The 20,638-nt window shown below is 36.3% G+C and overlaps 1 protein-coding gene and 1 non-coding gene across 5 annotated transcripts; one reads left to right on the forward strand and one right to left on the reverse strand.

The window, feature by feature from the left end:
- Window positions 1-1,333: 1,333 nt before the first annotated feature.
- deptor (DEP domain containing MTOR-interacting protein) lies at window positions 1,334-19,722 on the reverse strand. Of its 4 annotated transcripts, none has more exons than XM_055227822.1 (10): window positions 19,483-19,722; window positions 19,143-19,232; window positions 17,533-17,711; window positions 16,911-17,034; window positions 13,687-13,865; window positions 10,356-10,538; window positions 9,594-9,731; window positions 8,498-8,568; window positions 7,960-8,064; window positions 1,334-3,456 (listed from the first exon to the last, which is right to left on the reverse strand). In XM_055227822.1, exons 2-10 carry the CDS (start codon window positions 19,226-19,228, stop codon window positions 3,334-3,336), a joined length of 1,188 nt encoding a protein of 395 aa, XP_055083797.1. In that variant the 5' UTR covers window positions 19,229-19,232; window positions 19,483-19,722; the 3' UTR covers window positions 1,334-3,333. The 4 variants fall into 4 exon arrangements, with proteins under 4 accessions (XP_055083797.1, XP_055083796.1, XP_033836244.1 ...); XM_055227821.1 differs by having other exon boundaries at window positions 19,143-19,235; XM_033980353.2 differs by having other exon boundaries at window positions 19,409-19,722.
- Window positions 19,723-20,268: 546 nt separating this feature from the next.
- Window positions 20,269-20,341, forward strand: trnar-acg (transfer RNA arginine (anticodon ACG)). The gene has a single exon. It is a non-coding gene; the product is annotated as a tRNA-Arg (tRNA).
- The last annotated feature ends 297 nt before the right edge of the window (window positions 20,342-20,638 follow it).

Here is a 20,638-nt window from a genome sequence, read left to right on the forward strand (position 1 = left end):
AACTGGGCTCTTCAATCCTTGATATGATCTTAATATATGCCATTTGGTGAAAAGCTTTGATCTACTTAATGTCTTAAAGTTGGCACTGTTTTCCATGTAGCATAATCTTTAATGAGTCTTGGGGTTTTGATAGATACTGAGACAAAATCAGAGGTGGTAGGGTAGTCAAAAAAGTATAAAGAGTTAGTTACTTTTAATTTAAAACAGTGTTAGGTCTTGTCAGGTGAGCCAGAAGTTAAAAAAGGCCATTAGACATCATGAACGCAAGGTTAGACATTTGAATGGCAGCAGATGAAAGCTATGTGTCTCATTTATAAGACAAGTTCAGTGTCTATCCACAGGTCCCTAGAATGACACAAAAATCCAAAAGACTTGAACGCACAACGCAGTACTTTCATGTTTCTATGCTGTGGAAACCTAATAAAAACCTAATAAAAAATTAGGGAATGTTGATGACATCAGCTGGACAGTATCAGTACTTGGTTTGTCACTGTCATCTGCTTGTTAAGTTTTATTTTGTGGACATTCCAGCCCCCCCCCCCCCCCCCAAAAAAAAAAAAAAAAAAAGAAAAGAAAAGAAAAACCCATGCAAAGGTTTTGGACCAATTTAAAAACGTACATAGTGCCTCTTTAACTGACTAGAAGACCACAGAATTAATTGCCTGGTTACATCTCAATAGAATATAGAAGGGACTGGCTGGTCAGGCAACAAAACTGAACAACTAGAATTAATTCCATTGTGATATAGTGTTGCCCCCTGCTGGCAGTTAAAGAGCTGTACAGGCTCACTTGAATAGTGTAGACTCCTGGAATATTTGAACAGTAACTGGCTTTTATTTTAGGTAAGAAATTAATTTAAGACTTTCATATCCCGTAGTTAAGATATATTTATTTATATGTAAAATTAATTTTAAAAAATCCTAAAAATGTAGGCCTACGTCAGTTGTGCAAAGTAAGAAGAAAGTAAAAGTAGTGAAGTACTATATTTAAGTATAAATTTTAGGTATCTGTACTTTACTTAAGTAGATTTTTACAGTGAATGCTTTTTGCTTTTACTTCACTACATCTGAGAGCAGGTATGTATTTTCTATTTTGACCTGCTGAAAAAGCTGAAGGGTTTATTTTTAACACAGTCATAATTTGAGCAAATAAAAATATACACATAAAAACAGGTGCTTTAATACTTTTACTTAAGTAGATTTTTCCATGTGATACTTTTACTTGAGTACTTTTTTTGCTCCAGTATCTGTACTTTTACTTAAATAACCAAACTGAGTACTTCTTCCACCACTGGCCTATACTTGCATCTAGATAAGACCACTCTCTCAGTCAGTTTAGTATTATTTTTTGTTTTATTTTATTAGAACATCCAAATGAACCATAGCTGCAACAACTGATGGTGTAAGTTACTGTCTCAAAGTCCCACAAAAGGCTAAACTCATTCTGCGGTACCTTTTATAACAGTCAGCAATACATGAACGTAAATGCAATAACAACACAGTCAACACATCATTCCATTGCGTTCTATTGTGCTTGTTGTAAATGCTGTCCACACTAACACACAGACACTGATTGTCTAAATGATTGAAGCTCTTGAGGGAGAGGCTAAGCAGTGATAGCAGCAAAAGAAGTTGTTAAGGCAAATGTTAAATTGAACAGTCAAATAACATTTTGTATTCACCAGCTTTGACCTACTAACCTGTACTAACCTTTCTGAGGTGACACCAGACACTCCTGCATTATTATATGAGTCTAGTGCAACCTTTGTCCCCTTTACAACCCACTACTGGAAACGCTCCCAGGCACAATCGCTTTATGAAAAATATAGCTTATTAGCATGTAAAAGTTGCAGTTAGTCAACCGCAGTGACAAAATATATTCAGAAAATTAAAGCTTGTTTAAAGAATGATGTTACAATCATTAAATTGTCTGTATGCCTTTTCATTACAAGCAGCCATTTCCTCCTTTAAATACCAACAAAAAGAGTAGCAGTTTGACTAAAAAAGTAGAAAGCTAGTCTGATAGCTCACTGGCTAATTCAGTAACGAGTTTAAAATCTGCTACTTCTTCTATCATGATCAGATTTTTACATGATGACTTGTAACAATAAATTGTTGAAATATACAATTAGTTTTGAGATTTTACCAAGTCATGCATGTTACGACTGAACAGGACTGACATTAACAAGATGACACTAGAAACATGCCAGATACTTGCAAGAAATACAACTATGGGACACTCTAGTGAACCTCTCTAACCTAACAAAACTTAAGTCATAAAGTTTTTCAAAGACTGGGTTCACAAACTACAGACCTACATGTGAACCATGCTTTTTTAAGATCTGTATAATAAATTCACACTCAAATCAAACTTCTTTTACACATAATGCCAATGAGGTGCAAAAATATACTGGTCTTAAAATATTGTTTAACTTTGGAGTTAAAATATTTTGTCCAAACAATATAGTGATCAGTGTGGTCAGTAAACATGTACATACACTTGTCTAACACTAAAGTATTTCTTCACACTATATTTAGTGATTGTGCGTTATTTATGTAATATGTACATACAAGATTTATAAAAGCAGCCGTAATCGTATCAATTAAGTGCTTATGTCAATTTAAAGTGTAGGTTATTGTGCTAATGTTTGTTTAAAAAACAAGCATATTAAACAAAAAAACATATGACCATCATCAGTCAAATCTAATTATAAAATCATAGTTTTTGATCATTTTGATTATGTTTTCCATTCATTTTGTATACAAAAAATATCTAGGTACAATTGAGTTTTCCTAGTTTGTTTTGTTCATCTTCAACTCTTTTGACTCAATATTTTAAGCAGTAATTATTTCAGTCTTCTCTTCTTCCAGCAGGGGGAAGTACAGGACCAGAAAATCTTCAGAGATGGCCACAAGTGGAGAAGAGGTCATGGCATGTGATTCATTCTTCCTGGTTCATCTTTAGCTGTGGTCAGAATACTTGGAAATCCGTGCAAAACTGTAATCCAATCAAAATCATGGCACTACTTTATGTGTCAGATTTCTGTCTTTTCCAGTGAGATTAGCACAACATTTTTCAAAGATTTTTTACACTTTCTTTACAGTTTTTGTGCATCTGCGGACATACCCTTGCCCCGTTTCCAAGAATCATTTACTCAACCTGCACACGGTTAAACAGAGTTCTGGTCCATCACACGCCTTGTCCAAACAAACTGAACAACTTGAGTTTCCAGTCACTGCTGCTCTGGTTTTTCAAGGGCAAGTTCTTCTGCATTTGTCTTTTTAGACAGTGTACCACGTTGTGCCCTTCTGATGTTTTTTTCCGTCTTTGTATTCAGATCTCCTCCATCACCTCCATAACAATTGTCCTGGGTCCAGTGAGGATGAGGTTGCTCACTGTTCTGTAGTCATGTGACAGTACGTTCAGACCATTCACGGACACCACAAACTGGCAAACCTGCAAGAAAAAAAAACCCCATAATATTTACAATATGATAGAAGTAGCGTATGAAGTAGAGTACTCAAAGTGGTATTAGGAGGATTGGTGGCAGAACATATGCTGAGCAGTGTGCCAGCTTTGACAATCTGCTGAATGCCTGTCCCACTCTTCACCCCCATTTTACACTGTAATTTCCTGGAAAATAAAGACTATAGAATAAAAGACCAGAGCTGTAGTCAAGAAATTCTAATTGACAAAATGGGGGTGTGCTGTAAATAATAGTAACTAGAATATTGCACAAAAAACAACTATGTACTTAAACAGCATCTCTTCATAAGTAAAATGATTGATTAAACACACTACAGCCCTTCCACAAATACTCAAAAACAACTCTTATAAATACCATATTGCTGACAAATGGGACAAAACTGATTTCTTTCAATAATTACTAAATATAGCAAACTGAACTGAATAATAATAAAAGTATAAGTCAAAGTAATAAAAGTGTGTCAAGATTTTAAAGAGGTACAGCACACTCCAATCACTGTGTCATGCCAGGTTTCCACCTCCCTTATCAGTATTTGACCACTGCTCTGGCACAGATAAAAATAAGACTTGTATCCCATGCACTGTGAATGTTGCAACACGATGCTGCTGCAGAACGATTTTGCAACTCACCCACTTGGCATCACTTTCAAACTTGCAGAGTGGAAGGATTATGGAAAAATACCCAATTATGAATATATTTTTTGTGTGATGAATGTTTTAAAGTCAAGTTAAGTAAATATGTTACAGTATACGCATCATGTCAACATCTGAATAAAGACTGAAATAAGGACTCACCTGGTTTGGTTTCGTGTTTATAGTCAAAGTCTGAACTACAGGTTTAGCATGTCGAAAGATACCATGGAAACTGGATATTTTGGTGTAGACAAAATTATTTTGTATATTTTGACATCTTCAATGTGCGATATGCAAATTAAAATTTTAATTAGAGTGCACAAAATGTATCTCTGTCCTCTCTATACTAGGAATAGTTACATTTGACTCCTTCTACAAACACTAACTTAAAGGTGTATTATGTAATTTACTGCTCATTTCCAAGGAGATGTTATTGCTTTGCCTAGAATGTTACACAGTATGACTTTACACATATCTATCTCAAACAGGTGGTGCACAATAAACACTAAACAATACAACACCTATAACTGAATAAATCAAAGATAAAAAACTGTAATACCATAGTGTGCAACATTTAAAGTAAAGCAACAACTTCTCCATGGAAACAAGCATTTGGCAGACAGTCTACCTGCAAAGTGACACAGTGTACTTTTAAACCGTGCCTGCAACCAACAATATATTTAATCTTACCATCTTCCCCTTCATGGCTTTTCTATTTTGATCTAAGTAACTCTCCGTACATGTTTCTTTATGGAATGTGATCTAAACTCCAGGAAAATAGATAAAGTTGTAAACAAGGGGAGTGTTCAGGACTATTTATAGTTTACAACATGAGAAACTCTGGCACCTATATTGTACATTGGACACTTTTCTTTCTGTTCATCTGTTTCTTTTAACCTTTGCTTTAGATTCTGTAACTTCCTCCTGCTCCCTCCTCTAGTGCTCTTCTTTCTAGCAGCAGGGTTGTTAGACTTGGCTTGGGGCCCAGTTGCACACGATGAATAGCCCCTTGCTCAGAGTGGGTTAAAGGGACACACTGAGGGGAAGAAAGAAGGCAAATCATCCACAGTGAAAATTCAACTCACATGAGGCAATAAGAGCAGTATGTGAGTACGCTGTGTGATGAACTGGAGTGTAATATTTCTTTACAAACTGCGCACAGCTGGTGGGGATCACGAGGACTGAGACCCAAGAGAAATTTAACAACACATTTCCATGACATTTGTAATAGGGCAGCACAATTTATCACATACCAATAGAAATTTACAATTTGATTTGGTGGAGTTAAATCGCAAAGGCTGACATTATATTAGGTAATGCAATGCTATAAAACAACAAAATATTCAGTCTTTTTATAGAAAGTCTTGTAGCTGTATTTTAAACTGCTACAAACATGTTCTGAAATTCATGGGATTCTTATATTAGTTTACCAGTTCAGATTTCAGATTTCTCAATTGTTTATGCTCCTGGAGTTGTTTACAATGTGCAGCCTGAACAGAATCCTACTTTTAAAACATAAATTGCATGTCTAATCGCAATACCTGTCAGAAAACTTGCAATTAGACACATCCAGTTCTAGATGCAGCAGTAAGGCCATGAAGGGGACAACGGATGGAAATGAGCCTTTCCCTATAATCCAGTATGTTTACATGTTGTATCATGTCTGTTCATTAGCCTGCATTGTCTCAGTCAAATAAATAAATAACTAAATAACTAAAATAATAAAAATAGCTAACTAAATAAATAAATAAATAGTGAAAGACACAAATCATTTTTATTTGCCTCTTGAGAGGAAAAAGCCAGTAGGAACAGTAGGCATGAGTTAGTGGCAATGACACATAAATATTTTCGCATAAAAAGAAGTTAATTAAAATCTGAACAGATTTTGGAAGTTAGTGTCCAGCTTTGCCATTTTCAAGTCAAGAGAGTAAGCGAAAGGGCATTTGACACTGCTGCACAGAGGAAGAGAGAGATATTTTGCTCAATATGTTATATACTTCATTTTTTTTAATTAAGCCACCTGCAAGCCTAAAAATAAAAAAGGTTTTATACCATGTTCTTACATATATTCCAAGCCCCTCCGCCATCATGATTTGCTGAACTGGCACACCCTGTTCTATCTAAAGCCTTATGCAAGTCCATTAGCTCTGGCTGGGTATGCGATGTATTTGGCCGCACATATGGGGTAAGTACACGGCTGATGCAGCATTTAAGAGGAGAGGTGCAGACATGTCCAACACTCTGGTTTGAAAGCCTATTATATGAGAAGAGATGAGGAGGCTAGTGATGCTTTTATGGCCTGTCCCCTGAATTCAGTGGGTGTAAATGATCACTCCTTATCTAGACTGTAATGCTAACATGTTGCTTTACTACAGTTGTCTTATTGCTTTATTACATGTCAATAAAGTAGTTAGGAGAAGAGAAACCAAACTGATGCTCTGGGAAATTACGGCTCTGGAATGAACATAAGTACATACACTTTTGCCTAAATCTATTCATGTCTGGTGGTTAATTTACACAGTCAGCATGTAAAACCTAATGAGGTCTAACAAAAGGAACAATTGTCTGCAAGTCTTGCTCTAAATTGGGTCCTTTTGAGGTTAACAGTTAATTGCAGACAAGATATAAAGCACATTTTATGAGTGCACACACTCATCAACACTGGTTTCTATGGTTATAAAATACAACAACAACAAAGCAGAACTGATAATAATACCACTTCCTCTTTTTGACTACCTTATTCTCCCTCGGTCATTTTTTTCCCTCAGAATCGCTCTAAATATTTCACTTATTATAATATTAAAGGTGCACAAAGTAAATTTTCAGTTGCTGGTCCGTCACCTGCTCGTCTCTATATATTACATTAAGACAAGTTTATGGTGAGTTTATTAAACTTATCTGCCTTGCGTTTCTTCAATTACAAATGCATTTACTGCTGACAAATACCTTGATTTTTTACTGTGAGCAGTCTTGCCTCTTTACAGATCTGATCAGTAACTTGTCACCTATTTGTCGCCATGGAGATAGATAGGTTTAATCCCATACAGTGGCATATCAAAGAGATTTACACAGTGCACCTTGTAATCACATTAAAGTGGTGTTTTACTCATTGTCAGATTAATGACTTGAATGAGCGAATCATTGATTTAACTCCTTTTCCACAGTCATGTACTCACTCATCCGGGTCACGCTTCTCTGCTCTCTGAAGTTTTGGCCAAAGAATGGTTCACTTATCTGCATTCCCAGAATTCCTTGCTGCCACTCAACATACCAACATGCCAGCTGTGCCTGCAGAGCTCCCTTCTGTCCACTTCCCTGGTTTATTTATCTATCCTCAGACATGTTTTCTCGGTCTTAAAAGCTTCTCCTTTGCCTCATCCCGGCCATTGTCAAACTTCCTACATTTGTACAACTATCTAAAAAAAGAAAGTGGGACTGTTTTTCTCAAGTCAGGCAGGAAAATTGCTAAGTTGTTTTCATGTGATGGTATATTAAAATGTGAAATACAGTGGTGTCCATAAGAAAAACATTGCACATATAAGATAACATGACTTAAAGCAGTTTCTAGTAGGGCTGTTCAAATATAGTCACAGTTATTTGTACCACATTTAATCACATGTAAACATTATTTATGCTGATCAAATGTGTTTTTAGAGGAAGTATGTTTTAAAAGCCTCAGTGGAGAAGTTTTGTTCCAATTTGTGAGGACTAGAACAACTTTTTGTCATAGATTGGAGCAATTGTGCAGTTACAATTATAATGTGAATATTATAAAGTCATAATTTAGTTTGCAGTTCATTGAGTTGCTATCTCTCTTCATATCTTGAGTTCATATCTTACCTTCATGCCGGCAGCAGCTGCAGGGCCGCCCGGGTCCACTGCCTGAATGTGACAAGGTTTACTGCCTCGCACAACAAACCCCCATCCAACAGCATCACCCACAATCTGAAAAACAAAAACATGCATTTTATTACCACAAGTGTGCATTGAGAGCATACATAGCAAGCCAACATCTGTTATGTATTTGTGTTCATTTTAGTGGAAGCATTTTTTAACCATTAGATTTTTCAGTAGTGACTCTCAAAAGGATTGCACAAAAACTAAACAAGGACTAAACAAGTACAACCAAGGCTAATCTAAAACAAAATCAATGCTATGATGTTATAAAATATGCTTTAACCAAGTCTAAAATATGATTCAGCTATAATAATATATACTCAGTTATTGGTCTATAATTTTTTTTATTGTGATATTATATTGGGGTTGTGGTTGTAAAAATAGCAATGGTATCTGGCACGTTAATACACATGACTATAGAGATCATTAGATTAAAAGTCACGAGGGATGTGTAACTGTGTCTTTTGTGCTGGTGACGTACAGTGAATGTCTTCTTTATAAAGGGTCCTCCTGGCGCCTGCAGCTCCTCTGGACTCACTTGTCTCTTTAAAACTGGTAAAGAAAAAACATAAGGTTAGCTAGACTTAAGACTAACATTACTAAATTAATTAAACTACTTTTATTGAAGTTGCAATAAAACATTAACATTAAAATATGAATTAAAAAGTACGTTATAAACTAGGGCCTCCACATGTTTACACAAAGCAGCTGATTTATACTAGAATAGTGCTGTAACAACATAAATTATGCAGAAAGCATGTGTGGAAAGTGTTAATGTGAGTCACATGTTAACAAGGCCTGGGGGCTCTCTACTTCCTGAAACACATGTAACTATATAGCTAACCACTCTTTAAACTTCCTCTTTGCAGAATTACCTAAACATTTGTAAACAAAATGTATAGCTTTCCTGCGTATTCGTTAAACAATATTATTTCCTATCCAACCACAGAATTGTAGATCAGTAAGCATGAATATATGTTATTTAAAGTGGGTTTTAAAAATGTAGTTCATTTGTTTGTTTGTTTTTTTAATTTTGGGGTTCAAATACATGGCAAATAATGTGAGCAATCATGTGATATAAGACTGCCATACTTCACACTTGCACACGAACTGCATCAAACAAAATTGGAGAAATCCTATGTTTTTGGAATACGTCCAAGTGCCTTCCTTTTCCTGTATTACATTGTGTGTGTGTTTATTTCACCAGTACAAAGAAAGATCTGTCAAGAGTGGCTTTGATCACAGGAAACCTTCAACTTTACATCTGTTATCATCCTTATTCAGTTCTTATTACTTACATAATGTAATACAATTGGTGTTTTGGAAACACATATTACTACTACACGTAATTCATAGTATCTACTCCATAAAGTACCTCTCTTTGGAGGCAGGGCTTATTTAAGTCAGTGTAGTATAAATCCTAGTTTCTGAGACCAGACCATTTTCAAAATGAAAATAACTCCTGGATGGGAGTTGAAATGTATTGATTTCAAAAACAATGCCCAGATGGCTACCTTTGAAACCTTTTCTACCATCAATAACTCAATATTAACTCAATGAGTGACAGTAGTGCCTACCTGACTTGGGGTTGCAGAGGACTGGTGGGCTGCTGCTGAGTGTTGGACTACTGCTATAGTAACCACTGCTCCCACAGCTGCTGCTGAGGCTGCTACGGCGGACCCCCACCACCACCTTTATCTCTTTAGTGGGACTCACTGGACCAGGGAGAGGAATAGAAACAGACTGGTTAAAGACAATGCTATTTTTTACAAAAACAGTTCACAGTGGTCTGTGTAGAGTGATACAAAATGTGTGGAGTACAGTAAAACTCTTTTCATACAAAGTACCACCTCATAAAATATTTGGCCCTCCAAGTATGGTACCAACAGATTCAGACGACTAATAAATTCAGGATAAATCAGGTCTAAAAACAGACTACACTCGGACTAAACAATTAAAAAACAAGCGTAAACCAGGTCTAAATCAGGTCAAGTGCCAACTTTAATGAACAGCAGAGGGCCCTGAGACTCACCAAAATGGAGCCATAACACCCCAGAGGGTATACATATCACTGTTTGAGAAGCATTGCAGTAAGACATTGTGTTTTATGTGTTTAGTTATTTTATGTGAAGCACTTTGGTCAGCTGAGGTTGTTTTTAAATGTGCTATATAAATAAAGTTGAATTGAATTGAATTGAAAGGCACAACAAACTTTCCTTAACAAAAAGTCCTTAACCTTATCACTGTGTTAATCTGCCTGTCAATAAACTTAAGTCAACAATGATAAACAAAACACAATCTTTGTCTATATGTAAATGAGCTGAGGGTTTGACTTGTACCTGAGAGGAAGCTGGTGTTGCTCCCATCTGAGTTTTGTTTTCTCAGACAAAACGGACTGTCATGGCTCTCCGGGATGGTCCGACTTCGCTCATGAAGAAGCTCGATTAACCTCCTCCTTCGTCTGAAATTCATCCTGAACTGATACAGCAGCGGCCCGTCAACAAAGTGGTGCTTGTTGGTAACTGAGAAGAACACAAATGACATCTGTCTAATCCATCAGTCGTCCAGGTCTGATCCATAGTAAAAGCCAAAGTTAAATTTGCCAACTGGACAAAAAGTTGTAGGAGTGAAGACTTTGCATGAGCAGCGAAATGTCTTCATCCATACAACTTTTTGTCCAGTTGACAGATTTAACTTTGGCTTTTACTATAGACACAAATGATAGTTAACCTTTGTCCCACATTCAAATCTTAACAATATAATGTAGATTTGATGCTTTAGATTAAAACAGTATTCTCATTTGACCTGGCCCAAATTGAAATTCCTGAAATTCTTAAAATTCACACAACAGTATAAAATAAACAATCACAGTGCAGAGATCACCTGTTGAACAAACATACACTGGCCTCTAAGTGCGATGACCTTCCACATGTTAAACCAGGGCAACATGTTAGAGATAAAGGGAAGTGTACAGTCTAATCTGGAAACATGCCTTATATTATACAGTATGGTACACATTGAGTTAATGGAGTGTACCTGTGTGGATAGGAGCCCACTGCTAGCTGCCTATAGTGTAAAGAAGGTTGTGGTCAGTCTGCATGTACGCCATTGTGAGCTGGCCTTTGTCGAGCAAACAAAAACCTTTTATTACAAGAGACAAACGAGGAGAGACAATGAACGAACTGTCTGACCTGCTGTGCATTGTAATGCATCAAGTCAATATGAGCAAATAAAATGAGCAGAAATATTGTGTTTTAAAATTGTGTGTTTTTCTAATGGTGGAATGTCTGTATTCTACATATGTAAACAATTTTGACTACCAGTAAGGATGTGAAAGGGTAACAACAACTGCTAATTGTCAGTCTAGCCAAGAAATTAGGGGAATGAGAACTATCCAGTTATTTTTACATAGGCAATGTGACACAAATATAACACATGGGAATTCTATTAAGTAGACTGCACAGACTTATCATTATTGACATTTTCCAAATACTAAAATGGGATAATGTAAAAAAAAAAAAAAAACTAAGATTGGAGGCAGTTTATCTGTATTGATTATATTGTATTTATCATCTTTGTCACTTACCTGACACATTTTTGTCACTGTGAGATTAATAGTCTTCATAAAGTTATATGTTCACTTAGAGGTTAAATTCAAATTTGAACCTGGCAATTTATTTTATTAGCGATAAGGCCTATGATGGACCCTGTGGCTCAGAAAATAGATTTTAAATCACCTCTGCTTGTGCCTCCTGCCGGTGCCCAGAGTCAGGATTAAACAGGGGGAATCAGCGTTTCAGTTTTATGCAGCTAGAAACAGTCTTCTTGAAGATGTGATACAGGCCTCTGTGATTTTAATGTTGTTCTTATTCTGTAAAGCACTTTGAATTAGTATAAATTGTGCTATATAAATAAACTTCCCTTGTCTTGCCATGATCTTACTATAGCTAAAATCTGTACATTAACAATATCAGCATTTCCTGCCCCCATCTCAGTTAAACAGATAGCTACAGCATGTTGTGATGTCATATGAAACCCGGCTAAGTACCGCCACTCTTCCCAGTAAATGGTTGTGTGGCAGGAAGCAGCTCTCATTCTGTATTACATTAACAAAGTGACAACAAACAGCAGCTCTGTCTTTTCACTCGCAGAAACACAACACATTCCTAAGGCCCGGAGATACACAACAGCAGTACTGCCAGTAAGAAAAGGGCCTCCCAGTGTCTCATATGTAATAAGAGGTAACTTGTTAAATGAAAACGTAAGATGTAACGGTCACTATCCATGTGTTTCAGAATTATGAAAAATTAGGACCTTTGCTGTAAACAATAACAATTTAAACCTAAATATAATATGTGTATTAAAAAAATTCAAAATGTCACCTATAACAAGACGTTGAAATCCATGAATATGGTATTTCAACTTTCTATATCAACTTTCGCAATTAAAATCAACACTGTAACTATGCTGCATTATTATTCAAAACTTAAGTGAAAAAACGAATACACATAGTAGTAACCAGGTAATTAGACACAAATTACATTTATGCCAGGTGATAGCCAGAAAGTACCTCATTCAACAAATCTGAAAGTTTGAAAATACTTGAAATTCATTACTTATGGCTATATAAATTATAACAAGAATGACAGAAAGGACAAACAAGATCAATTTAAATTGTGACAGTGACTGCAGTTACTTATTTTGGTTTCATTAAATCTTATGTCACAACAGTTTTTGGTGATAAATAATTGTGCAATGACTCTAATACTGATATAGAAATATAACAAGGTAAAACAAAAAATCTACAACAGTGAAATCTTTTAATTTGAGATCAGTACTGAAATCAGTCAGATTTTCTCAAAGGTGAAACAGTTATTCATTCAAACGTCCATGAAGCCTTGGTATTCAACGGGCATGAAGGACTTTTGTAACAGTTTAAAGTATGTGTGTTGAGATTGAGAGCAAAGATAACATTGTCTGGATGGATATTTTTGTCTAGAGTCACAGTTAAGAATAGACAGCTTTTCAGGTTAAGGGGACTTTGTGAAGGAATGCAACTTTAGGCCCAAAATGACCTGATAATAAAAGAACCTGAAAACTGGGACACAATTTAGTCCAATGACGTGCCTTGTCCTAAAGCCATAAAGATGCAAGCGGACCAATCACAGAGCAGCATTGAGGTTTGTGCAGAAGTGATCTGCTATTGTGGCACTTCGAGCAATCAGATTCAAATAATCACTATGATGTTGCACTGTTTCCTGTTTCGCTTTCAGTGAGACCCATCCCAGATTGATAAATGTGTAACTCAATTCCGAGTGCTACACACATCAACCACAAGCAAATGATCTACCCCCTGGCAAGCAGCATTTTACATAGTGATGACATATGCTCCAAGTCAGATGCTTTTTTTAATACAACCCACATAATTTATCCAAACTGGCAAATAAAGGCAAAACACTGCCTTGTGCGATCCTCTGGTAGATGTAGTATCAGTGTGAGCTATTTTGGCATTTAGTAATTATTTGACAGAACTTTATACTATGAAATGGGTGGAGCAGTGAAGATGTTATGCTGCAATCCCAGTGTGAGTAATACTTGAGCAGTTAAGTGTGGCAATATGCAACTAAAAATGTAATTAAACTTAAGAATCTATTAGAATACTGTACCCACCATGTTGAATAATGCCATGCTCGAGTAGCCTTCGTCCCAGTTGCTCGGCCTCCTCTCTAGTGGGCATCTCTCCCTCCTGCAGCAGCCAATCAATAAACTCTGACGCCACGAGGGTCCGCTCAAATGTCCCGCCTTCCTCCTCTCTGCTCTGTAACAGGTTATTCTCTGGATTCATTAGCCTACACAGAAAAATGCAGAATGCAGAATGAAAGGGCACCCACAGATCTGCAATAAATTAGCTAGGCCTATGAATCAGATTTGTTGCAGCGGTAAGAATTTTAACTGTCAAAGTTTGAACAAAAATTTAATTTCAACTTTGCATGTACTGTTTTGGCTATAATCTAATTCTCATGATCATTGTCTGATTAATTAAAGAAAAAGTACAATAACAACTGTAAAAAAACAAACAAAATGCACATAAGAATGCTGACCCTGCAGTGCACAAAGCTGTTACTAAACATAACATTACACATCACATTACAATTTTATATGAAACCTGTAGTTGGACTAGTCAGAACATGTCCAACAATCTCACTAAGTAACAAGTTTATAATTGTGCAACCATTGATATTTATTTTCACAACATGGCATTTTTTTCATCTTTGCAAGTAGTCACAGGAAATGAGTTGCTTGTGCATATATTTTAAGACCCAAAAGAGGAAAAAGGCGCAGTGGGAGATAAACAAAATCCAACAAATGTCATGGTGACCAGGAATCTTAAAATTAAAATTTGTGTGATTTTAATGTCTTTCTTATTCTGTAAAGCACTTTGAATTACCTTGTGTACGAATTGTGCTATACAAATAAACTTGCCTTGCCTTGCCAGGAATCGAACTATGGACATGATAACCAGAGTACATAGTGTCAAAATATTTGTGACCGCTCCCTAAAAACTATCAAAAACTGCATCTAGAATAACTAATGCTAGATAAGAATACATAAGAATTGCTTTAGAAATGAGCTTCTTAGGTGTGGTTTTATACATATAACAAAACAAAGTGTGCAATAGTAATCTTCCATAATTAAGTAGGGCATGTCACTATATGAACTTGCACATGTATTTGCTTAAGGTTTATGTAATGTCTGACTTTCAGGGCGTCAATTTGAAATGAGTGTTTAGCTGCATGCAACAAAACAAAGCAGAGTTGTCCCATACATAGATTTATGGCTGTATTCTGGAGTGTACAGGCTGCACAGTAATTTTGGTTGGCTGACCTGGTTAAACTCGCTGTTTACCGGTATTTGTACAGTCAACAAAACACCAAAAGGAAATCAGATTCCTTTTGTGCATTTAAACAGAAATTAAAATTCTGATAAAATAATTGGGTTATCAGTTTATTGAAGTCATCTGATTTTTAATAGCCATGTAAATGTACCCAGTGTGAGGTCATTAGAAGATGTGGTGTTCGGGAATAATATGAATATAAAAGTTATGGAATAATATGAATATGATGTTACTGTTGAATATCAGTGTGGATAGAGTTAGGCTCTGGGCCAAACAAATAATTGAAGTCAGCTGGTGAGTAAAGATTATAAAGTGAATGGGAATCCTCGTACTAGTGCTGTTCATTATTTAAACCACAAATAGCTATTCAGATGCACTGTAGCATTCAAGTAAATGGGGTAAAACAAACACACATTTGTATTAGAAATATATACTACTAAATTGTTGTTACCACTAAGATTTGCTTTGAGCCCATTTGTCTATGTGCATTATATAATATGGATTTTCATTACATAACCCTAACCTTATCCTTTCACTTCGGCAGGTGACTTTTCAGAAGAGAAAAAAGAATTCCCAGATTAATCAACTTAATCTTAATGCCTACATCGCTTTCCCATGTACAATCTTATGACCTGGGTCTAAAGCCGCTAATATGTAATACAGTGTAATTAGAAGGTAATATAGTAGATAAATAATAACATATTTGAATTATCACTTGAAATACATTTGATCTTAAGCAAATTACTGATACAAACAATGTTGTACCATTATATTTTTTCATTTAGGTTTGTGAATGTAAACTGTGATATGCCAGTGCTATATAAATAAGACAATAAATCAAACGAAATATCCACTGTAATATGCATTTACATGCGTACGTTGCAGGATACACGGGCCAGTAAACAGTAATTAGAAGACTATATAATACTCCCTTAGGCTAATTTCCCCTTTAAACTAATAATCAATCAGGTGTTTACTGTAGTGAGCTATTGGACTTTGTGTTAATGCAGTAGACGGTGTTAAAATCTATGCGGTCGTCATTGTCAATGGATTTTTCCACATTGGAATTACATGTGACTATAAAAGAGGCAGTTGGAGAAGTTACCAATATTGTGTGACTGTATAATGATCATGTGCTTTTAGGATTATAAAGACAAGCTACTGCTGAAAAGTACAGTAAGTAACTTGGTTTTCAGCAAGCTAGTCACAGGAAAGTCAGGATGTATATATTATTTGTGGTACAGCAGTAGACCAACATAACATTGTATACAATTATAGATCAGGATAGGATGATAAGGTTTATTATTCCTGAAATGCCTTAAGTGGGCCAGTATCACAATAAACAGTGACCTTGGCAGTAATGTGACAATTACATAAACACAAATGACAGATGCCTCCCTTCTAACTTTATTCCTCTTACGCAACAGTTAGACAGTTAAGGGTGCAAAGATCTCAGCAATCAACAGTGTCAATAATGAATGTATAGACAAATACTGCTTTTACAAAAGAGGGTGGGGGAACAATGCAATGTATTTAATATTTGTTATTTACTTATAATTTGTAAATGCATGTTTAACAGCGTCTATCTGCCTTTTCTGACAATGTGAAAATTGTCCGTTGTTGATTTACTAATTTATTTTTTGTATTTGTACATTGCTGGTTTATGCTTTATCCAGACTAATATAAATACATTAAATGCCTTTTTGCACAATCTGACCACTGATAAGAGATGACATAATGTTAAAATATTGACACTGCATTAAAATTGATTAATAGTTCAGTCACCTCCATATCTAAAATGTTCTTCCTGGAAATAAAATGTCATTACTCCACAAACTAGCATTAAAGGCATTTATCTCCGAGATCAGATCTGTGGACATGGACCAAGTTCACAGTAAGAGTTCATGTTTTTTCAAGTTATTTTGACCATTAAAAAAAAAAAAAGAAAATACACAGTGCTTCTTTAAGTGTATCATCAGTGTGTATGTTGTGTCATTACTTTTCATAGAGCCGTTGTCCCCTCATGAAGACTTTGGCTTCACTGTCCAGTGGAAACGTGCCATCGTCCTTCCTAAACCGGTAAAACAACTTCATGTCCTTGAACTCTCGGTGCTCATCGCAGACTAAGATGAAAGAATTAGATAATCGTCACACAAATCTACTAATGTGGATCCCAGGAGGAAAATGCAAACAAAGTTGTATCATTATGTAGGAATGCATTAGTCAGGTTGAGAAAAAAGGGATTTGGCACAATTACAAGAAATGAAGCTAATTTCTAACTAAAATATCATTATGCTTCCCAATAGTGGAAACTTTTACCTAAAAATCTTTACATAAAATTGTTTAATATTATAATATCTGAGCTTAAGAAATACATTTTTAATATGATATTATCAACCAATTACATTATACATCCTAAAAATATTGTGTTTGTAAAGTGTGCACCAGAATGAATCAGTTTTTTGTGTATTATGTGTATGTTTAAAGTTATTGTGGGATTCAAGACTGACTATCAAACTAAGATATATGAGGGTATATTACGGTGCACAGGGTAGACACGGTTCCCAGAAAATGTCAAGTAAAAGTAAGGAGTGGGGGAATGTTACCAGCCATCGTCTCACCATGGTGAATGATGCACTGGTCCAAAAGCTTCTGTATAATCTTAATGGCGGTCTCTCTGTCTGTGGCCTCTTTGTGATCAATCAGCCAATCAATGAGTTCTTTGCCAACGAAACAGTTTGGGTATGTCCGCAGGTGGTGTCTCCGGTCCTTGATCACTTTCGCCTCATGGAGACGTAACCTGGGAAACAGCAGAAATGCAAACTAGTTAAATGTAACCGATACAAGAGAGATTTATAAGAACACTGTATTGTGAGGTGGGCAGCAATTTAGAAAAAGGATAATTTCAGTCGTTACTTTTAGCATTGTGTGCTTACTGAAACAATAGCTACATACACAGGTGGGAGACATATGGAAACATTTATATCACAATTGTTGTTTTGGAGATATGCAAAATTAGAATTGAGTATACTCTATATGAACAATCAAAATGGCTGTAATAGGGTCTAATTTAAACACAAAAAACAAACTTGAAGTGTTCACTTCAAAGAATATATGATAATATTGCTATGCTTTTGTGGTTAATCTTACAGTCTCCTCACTTTTTGGGCGATACTTGCACCTCAAACACAACATTTACAGGCATGTTTTAGAACATTTATGATGTTGCCTGAGTTGTCTGAATATCTTCAACCAGATATATATTTTTTAATATCTAGATGTATACATATCTGGCTATACTAATATAATTACTAGCAACATAATTACAGAGTTCATCTTGGGTCAATGTTGTCATTGACTGAAGCAGTGACACTATCTGGTCACAACACACGAGTCACAAGATCTGGCAGGTGATGACAACAGGCGTTTGTAATATAAAGCACAAGGGCCATTATTCCAACAAGAAACTGCGGAAACTTTTAAGTATGTTGTTATCTATGCCAGCTGTATTGGTTAGTTTTGTTTATTAATTGTTAAACCTTAATGTTATTTTGTAATAAGAAAGGGAAATTGTTGATTTGTGGCTTTAGTTGAGGAAAAAATAAGCAAAAAGTTGTGGATTTGAGTTGGGTAATACATACAGACAGTGTTCATATATTTAAAGTAGTTCAGTAGTTCAATACTGACTAATGTAAAATAAAATGAAAACAAAAAGAGCAATACTTGAACACAACATATTTCTGTACAAGAGAAATTGGGAAATTGCTTAAGCAGTGACAAGTTTGACACAACCTTTAATTTTTTTTATTTTTTTTTCATTCTAACATCATGTAGCAGACTTTTACTCATTGACACTGGTCAAACAGCCAGCTGGCTTTCCCAATGCAGAGCAGAGCCAGGGAGGGGTCACAGGGGATAGACATTAGAAGTCCACTGGGCAGCAAACATAAACTGATCCTCTCAACAGTAAGAGATCGTTCCATCTAATCTAAGAGTTCTGTCTGATTTTCTAATGCTCTGGATGTGTCCAAATACCAACAACTGATGCTAAGACCACATCTGAAAAATCTAAATCTCTACAGAGGAGGAGTTCTGCATAGGCACTACTGAAGTCCTTTGTTAAGATTGCACAGATTACCATACCACAAGTTGCAGAATTCTTTCTAAGTGTGTTCTAAGTGTATGGCCTGCACCATTAGTCCACTATGACTGGCATTTACTGTAACTGTACCTGAGCTGTTCTCCAGTGACCAGCACCTCGGCCAGCCGCTCCAGCTCTGCAGCCTTCTTCTGCATGGTGTTCCCAATGCCATCCATCTCACTGCTGACACAAGAGAATTGTGTTGTTATTGCCCTACACAAAAGACTGCAACATGTATAGTGCATTCTGTCCAGCAAATGTCCAGTATGCCAAATGAAGCAGCACTGCAATACAAACAAAGCCGAGCATGCATCACTTACACATTTGTGCATGAGGAATCTGTGTCTAGTTCTTACCCTTCAAGCACCATGGGGAGTTTTGGAATTCCTTAATGTACAAAAAGAGTATCCCAGAATCGGAAACAACATACGCGATTAGATGTGACAGTGCGCCTCGGTGTCAGCTCCACTAGAACCAAGTCACTCCGCCTTTGTAAACAACTGCACGCGTGCATGCATCTTCTAAAGATCCATCAATCCGGCTGTGCTGCTGTTATAAAACAGGGGTCTCTCTGAGGTGGCCAGCCTCTTTGCCACTGACACAACACGAGTGAAGGCACGTTTTTCTCCACGATGCAGGCTGCAGCCAGTACCCATCCACACTACCCCCGCATAGGGAGGACTGGACTGACGTCATTGGGGGAGTAAACCGGAGAGGCGTGGTCAAGAAACAGAAGGGGAGAAAATTACAAATTACAAACTAAGCCTTATAATAAAAAGGCTATTTGGAAAACAGTGTTATTTATTATCATTATGTTCAAATATTTAATAACACACCTAAATAAACTACATGACATGATAGAGATGATCTCAGGTCTTACTCTTACAGAGTGGTAAGCCTAGTCTAGTCTAGTCAGTCTAGTTTGTAACGATCTCTAAAAAGATAAACGGCTGTGTCTTTTCAGGTCAGTATGTGAGGTGGGAGTGGACTCTTGTTTTGCTGCGCCATCTGCCGGAAAAATACGGTAGGCCTTACTGCAATCATGACATCCGTGCAATGTTTTGGCACTGCGCCTGTGCGGTCAACTGTTTTGTTTTTGTTTTGTTTTGATCTATATTCTTATTTCTCCCCTCTTATGACAATAGAAATAAGTCCATACAGGCATTCGATGTACGTGAAAAACATTAATGGATGACTGACTGGTTTATTCTATAACGGGCCAGTGGCGCAATGGATAACGCGTCTGACTACGGATCAGAAGATTCTAGGTTCGACTCCTGGCTGGCTCGATCTTTTTCAACACGAATTAAACTTAATTATGTTATCCATTTTCAGATAACATTTAAAGTGCTCATACCCAAACACCCTTCTGGGAAAAATCGTTAAACTACAAACATGGAGAGAAACATTTTAATTGATCCATGGGAGAAACTCTACTGTTACCGTAAAGTTTTTACTTTACGGCAATATAAGTTTGTCCCACGGTCAGCAGCACACAGCCGCAGTTAAATGTAGATTGGTCGGTTATTTCAAGAAACTGCACTAATAAAGCCATGGCAATGGGTCATTATAGGCCACATATTTAT

Source organism: Periophthalmus magnuspinnatus, chromosome 16 (assembly GCF_009829125.3).
Source record: "Periophthalmus magnuspinnatus isolate fPerMag1 chromosome 16, fPerMag1.2.pri, whole genome shotgun sequence".
Taxonomy (NCBI): Eukaryota; Metazoa; Chordata; class Actinopteri; order Gobiiformes; family Gobiidae; genus Periophthalmus; species Periophthalmus magnuspinnatus.